The 6,493-nt window shown below is 38.5% G+C and overlaps 1 protein-coding gene across 1 annotated transcript in view; it reads left to right on the top strand.

Annotated features, from left to right (window-relative positions):
- Nucleotides 1-6,493, top strand: part of SPAG1 (sperm associated antigen 1) — a 125,127-nt gene that overhangs the window by 92,432 nt on the left and 26,202 nt on the right. Inside the window, exon 11 of the mRNA XM_011966736.1 lies at nt 2,290-2,488. Coding sequence (XP_011822126.1) covers nt 2,290-2,488 — 199 coding nt within the window. The remainder of the gene's footprint in view (nt 1-2,289; nt 2,489-6,493) is intronic.

Below are 6,493 nucleotides of genomic sequence, written 5' to 3'. Positions count from 1 at the left end.
CTCCCAAAGTTCTGGGATTACATACAGGCTTGAGCCACCACGCCTGGCCAGTTCTCTGCTTTTTCTTATCTTTGCTACTCTAACAGTCTTGAAATTAGAAGATTCTTTAGGGTCTTAACTGTGTTACCTTGAATAGATAGCCTCTTTTGTGAGCTCTGCTTCAAAAGTTCTCTGTGCTTACTTTTATGTATGGGTGGTTTTTTTCCTTAATGGAATTTCCATTAATAAGTTCATATTCATTTGCAGGATTGCGGTTACAGAAAAAAATCTTGCATTTACTGGGCAGAAAGTGCTAAAAATTAAATACATCATCTCATCAATTTTAGATCCCAAGCTTGGCTTAAGGCCATCTTGAATAGATAAATGGCACCTTGGTCATTGGAAGTCTTCTGTGAAGTGAAGGTAGTCACATGGTTGTGACTCTGCTCATAGAGTTAATATTACCTAAACAATAAACTGAACTAAATTTAAGGCAGTGGTACAGGTGACAGATCCTGATACTCACGGATCTATTGTCTAGTGTTGAAATATGTTTGCTTGATTTTAATTTTATATTTTAAATAACATTTACTGTTTAAAAAAAAACAGTTACCTATTATAGAAAACTTAAGAAAAAACTAGCACAGCACAAAGATGATCATTAAAATCAATCACAATCCTAACACCTAGGCAGAGTGAAATTGGTTATTTTTTCAGAGAAGTGAAGCAGATTAAGTTTAACAGCATTTCTAGAATAACTTCAATGATACGCCAGAAGGGCTCCCACAAGTGCAGCTGAGTATCTGTATGATGTGGGGAGTGGTCTGAGTGGCAGATGACTCAGAGTTCCTTCATTTGCAGTGGTTCTGTGTGTACTGCGTTAGGCAGAGTGTAGGCTCTTGAGGGCTCACAGAGAAGTTTGCCAAGTGCCTCTCATGACCCAGGTGTTGATCTAGGACTAGGAATATAGCGGTGCCCAGGACAGGCAATGCCCTTGCGTTCACGAAGCTCACCTTAGAAAGAACTGACCTGTGGGCACATCACTCCTCATGTTTCTGTTTCTTCACCCACATAATGAACATATTAATATTTATCTGACAGGTTTGTTGTGAGATTAGATGGGGAAGTCTACAGTGATTAGCACATAGCAGATACTCTGTCAATGTTTCCTCATTGCTGAATCATTATAGACAGGAATACACAGCAGATTTCTAAGACTGTTGGAAAAAAAACAAGTTAAAGAAAGCAGCCCTTGCTCATGCTTTCCTGGAAAGTTAACTACTTGATATATTAACTGCTTATAGCAGTCCACATCTTCAATGTGGACAGTCTGGTGCAGATGCTAGTTAGTAGGTTATATAGAAAGGAGGCTCTTCATAGGATCTCTGCATGGAGGACTTCTTTGCAGCTTCTGTTGATTTTGTTAAAATCAAGAGTACTATAGTTTTCATTCATAAATACAGATGGTCCTTAAATTACAGTGGTTCAATTTACAATTTTTTAACTTTACCATGGTGTGAAAGGGATACAAAACCACAAGGTTTCAGTCTTTAAGCATTGGTGATTCTTTAACCAAAGACTCTGTGCTGCCTTTTGACTTAACATATTTTCAGTTTACCATGGGATTATTGGGACATAACCATATTGTAAATCGAGGATTGTATGTACAGTTTTTTTATTGTTCTACTTCAGAGTATAATGAAGTATATTAAATGCTGAAGTAGCTTTAAACACTTCAAACAAAACCAAAAAACACAACCATGAGATACATCTTTAGTGATATTGGAAACACTTCATAAGACTAAAACATGCAAGATGAAAATTCATGACTTAGAAGAAATCATTGTATGTTTAGTTCCTTGATTCCCTTCTGGTCTGTTTTTGAAGCCCTTTTGCAGCAAGTGAATCATAATAAACTAATAAGTTTTAGAGTGCCGATTTTCAAAATGTGATGCAACTTTTATGGTTCTGTACTTTATTATTAAATACATAGATGCAAATAAGAATTTTCTTTTTAATCTGTCAACGACAAGAATCTGTTGAAACCCTGCTCTGTGCCGTGTGCCATGCTGCTCTGTTAGGGGACTGGGGATGCCAGGGCATGCTGCCAGGGAGCTCTCGCCTCAGTGGGAGAGAGTAAATGCAGAGTGCTTTGCTATTGGTTTAAAAGAAAGGAACACAAATGTGATTGCTCTCTTACTCTGGATTTGCCTTTCTGGCATGTTGCCTGGTTCCCAAGACGAAGTCTCGGATGTGTACATATTTGAGAGTTCAGTACGCAGTATCTACTCACTGAAGTATAAACGAAAGACCATTTTTCAAAACAAATGGTATATAATATTTTTTTCTTCTTTAGGGCTCTGGAACTTCATCCATTCTCAATGAAACCTCTTCTGCGGCGGGCAATGGCCTATGAAACCCTAGAGCAGTATGGGAAAGCTTATGTGGATTATAAAACAGTGTTGCAGATAGACTGTGGTCTCCAGCTTGCAAATGACAGTGTTAACAGGTAATTAATCTGAGGCAGCTACCTAAAATCTAGTTGTTTTGTACTGTTTTTCCCTTCCCCTCCTTCAAGAACATGTCAAAGTATAGCTGTGTTCTCAGTTACTTTTATCGCCTCAATGATTGCCGCCTTTTACTCTATTACTTAGAGTAAAAGGTTCTCTTCCTTAATGTAATTTCTGACTCTCTCTTAATACATTCTGAGTTGTTCTATAATGCCTTTGTATTTGTTTTCTGATCTATTTATTACTGCTCAATCTATATATATATTTTTTGATCTTAGTAACACAGGATATAACTCATATGTGCTGCTTAAATATGTGTGGTGATAAGAAGGTATTTACATTGCTATCATAAAATCAGTACTAGTAGCTGGGTACGGTGGCTGATGCCTGTAATCCTAGCACTTTGGGAGGCCAAGGCAGGCAGATCACTTGAGGTCAGGAGTTTGAGACTAGCCTGGCCAACATGGCGAAACCTCATCTCAACTACAAATACAAAAATTAGCTGGGTGTGGTGGCAGGCGCCTGTAATCCCAGCTACTCAGGAGGTAGGAGAATTGCTTGAACCCAGGCTGTGGAGACTGCAGTAAGCTGAGATCACACCACTGCACTCCAGCCTGGACAACAGAGCAAGATTCCATCTCAAAAAAAAAAATTAAAATTAAATAAGTAAATCAATCAGTACTAGCTGTAGAATAAGATCCAAAAATGTGGTGAAAACTGCTGTGTTGAATCCTCTCCTCCCACAGGATTTGCAGGTGTTCACTGGCACCATATCTGACAGTGGAAACATATCTGTTGTTTCTCCTGAGGAAAACAGCAATCTTCATGAGCCTGCCAGATATTTCTGTCATATGCCCTTGTAAATAGACACTTATCTAGGATGAGTAGTAATTTATAATGGTGAAATAGCAAATAATTTGAATTTAATTTATATTATGACCTATTTACCCCCAGCATGAGAATGGAAAGGTAAAAACTTCCAGACTTCATCAGTTGCTTTCCGGTGAAATCTGAAAAATTACTAGTTGGATAACATTTCTAGTTATGCATGATATTTTCTGATCCCATTTGCTTAAAGTATAATTTCTGAAATATTTATATGTTACACTGTACCCTGTGCTGGACCACGGCCTGCTCCCCTCAAAAAAGAAAAAAGGGGAAAAACATTTCTAGTTATGTATGATATTTTCTGATCCCATTTGCTTAAAGTATAACTTCTGAAATATTTATATGTTACACTGTACCCTGTCCTGGACCACGGCCTGCTCCCCTCAAAAAAGAAAAAAGGGGAAAAAACGACATGATGTCCGTCTTTAAGCACACTAGAATATAGCTGGGTAGAAACAGTGTACAGCAGTTCATCCCCAGGCTGGGGGAAGGGATCACAGAGCGACCACGCCACCTGTGTCTGTATGGGCTGAACTTGTGGAGAGAGCACTTGAGGGGGCTTTGAAGGATGCTGAGAGAACGTGAAGAGACCTTAAACAAAATTGTCGAAAATGAGAATGGTAATTCAAGGTAAGTTTTAAAATCAGACCTTACCTTCCCATGTGGTCCCAGCCCTGCTGGAAAGATACATAGGCAGAGCTGACAACCGCTCTCTTGGTAGTCACAGGGAACCCGTCTGATCCCAGCCTGCCTAGAAGAAAGGGACATACATCCATTATCTGTGATGGGGTGAGATGACACTGAACCTCTGGTACCCACAGTCTCCTTGACCTTGAGCCTCCTTGGCCTTGATCAGGCAGTCTCACCTGGCCCTGCACAGCCACCCCACAGGGCGCCATCTGCTGCCTCCTTTTATGTGCCTGCAGGCCCTTTCTCCTTTTCGTCTTTGAATTCCTTCTCATCTATCAGGAGAGGACTTGCCTCCTCTAGGAAACTACTTTCCCTGATCTACTGTCTCCCTACCCTAGAGGTGCGCCTTAGGTTCCCTTTCTCAGTGCCCCCATAACACTGGGCCCTCTTTTATTACCCAGCTTCCATATTGTTTTTAAGTTTGCTGTCTCTCTGTCTAAAATTCTTTTCCTGTGGCTCTAGCAGGTGTTCCCTGAGGTCAGAAATTGTGTTTTTTCATCTTTGTTGCTGCACTGCCCCCATGTCTGCGTCTGGTAGACATCCTCAATAAAAATGAGTGCGTTTTCAAACAGAGAAGATAGGGTTCACCCCTTTGCTTTGGGGCATTGCTTGTTGCTTTTAATTCGCCCCATCCTCGGCTTGGTAGTTTTCAAGGTAGAGGTGGAGAAAGTAAGATCTTCTCACAGTGTTAGAAGTTATCATGAAATGGAAAATGGGGAGACACCGGAAGTATCTGGCAGAGAGGAGGGCCTGATGAAAAGGCATTTTAAGAAGTCTAATTAATAGTAGGCTGAATGGTTGAAGGGAGAAATGGGTCTGAGAGACCATGATTACTGACATTTCTGACCTTTTTGCATTACGGTTTTTCTAAAAAATTGAGGTAGAATTCACGTACATAAAATTAACTAAGGTGTACCATGCAGTGGCATTTTGTACACACACCATCTTGGGCAGTCATCACTTCTTTCTAGTTCCAAAACATTTCCACCACCCCAAAAGGAAGCCTTGTACCCAGTAAGCAGCCACACCCCATTTTCCTTTCCCCCTAGCCCCTGGCAACCACAATCTGTGTTCTGTCTCTATGGGTTTATCTGTTCTGATGTTTCATCTAAATGGAATCATATATGGCCTTTTGTGTCGGGCTTCTTTCACTTAGCATGTCTTCAGGGTTCATCCACGGCATAGCATGGATCAGTACTTCATTGCTTTTTATGGCTAACATTCCATTATATGCATGTATATATCATATCACATCTTGTTTATCCATTCACTGGTTGATGAACATTTGGGTGATTTCCACCTTTTGGCTATTGTGAACAGTGCTGCTGTGAACACTGATGGACAAATTTTTGTTTGCATACTTCCTTTCAGTTCCTTTTCGTATATGCCTAGGAGTAGAATTGCTGGGTAATACTATGTTTAATTTTTTGAAGACTGTATTATATTTGTTGTATGTACTTAAGAAGGTTCATTTAAAGTAATTGACTTTTAAGACTCTTTTTTTAATTGAATGGTTCTTGTTGATATTTTGTTGATGAGGAGGCTTTGGTTTTGCCATGTATATTTTTATATACAATATCTATTTAAAATTTTTGACTATTTCTTATTTGTGAATCCCATATTTATGCTTGCTTTTCCATCTATTCCAGTTCATTATGGAAAATTAAGCAGCAGCAGCTGTTTTTGTTTTTAAATTTAAACATCTGTATTTATTTTGTTTCTGTCTTCCATTAACCATATTCCTCTCTTCCTCTCCAGGAATCTTATATGTTAAATTTCCCTGCATATACTTATTTATTCCCTGGCAACACATCATCTCTTTTCAGCTGCTTCTTCCTTCCTCTCTGCTGGTAATACAAGTTTTGCTTGAAAATTCTTTTTTCTCAAACTTCTTTTTCTTCTGCAATTCTGGGTGGTTATACATTAATTAAAAAATTTTTTTTTTATCTTAAAGCATAAGATTCAATTATTATAACCAAAGATCACTATGGAAATTTAAGTTTAAGAAACTACAGGGAAAGTATGTGCATTACATTTGTCTACATATAAATATAAAAGTTTTTCACACAAAAAGTATGTGCGACTAGATTTAACTAACTTGACTTTATTCTACTAATTGCCAGTAAACCAGTTCAGTCTTATGAAGCAGTTCTTTTTAACCAGATGTGTTCAAAAGACATAATTTTTAATTTTGTTTTTAAATCTAATTATGACATTCTGTATGTTTAAAATAATGAATAAGTGATCACCGAGGACATTAATCTAAATTTTATGATGGCCATCAGTAAATGCCATTAATAAAAAAGCCCTTGTAGTAGAATCTAGTATCTTATTTTTTCATCCTCATTCATATGAAAAGAGAATAAATGGGGCTGGGTGCGGTGGCTCATGCCTGTAATCTCAGCACTTTGGTAGGCTGAGATCAC

Source organism: Mandrillus leucophaeus, unplaced genomic scaffold (genome assembly GCF_000951045.1).
Source record: "Mandrillus leucophaeus isolate KB7577 unplaced genomic scaffold, Mleu.le_1.0 Scaffold770, whole genome shotgun sequence".
Lineage (NCBI taxonomy): Eukaryota > Metazoa > Chordata > Mammalia > Primates > Cercopithecidae > Mandrillus > Mandrillus leucophaeus.
Note: the sequence above shows the minus strand (reverse complement) of the source record. Positions and strands in the feature narration are given on the sequence as shown.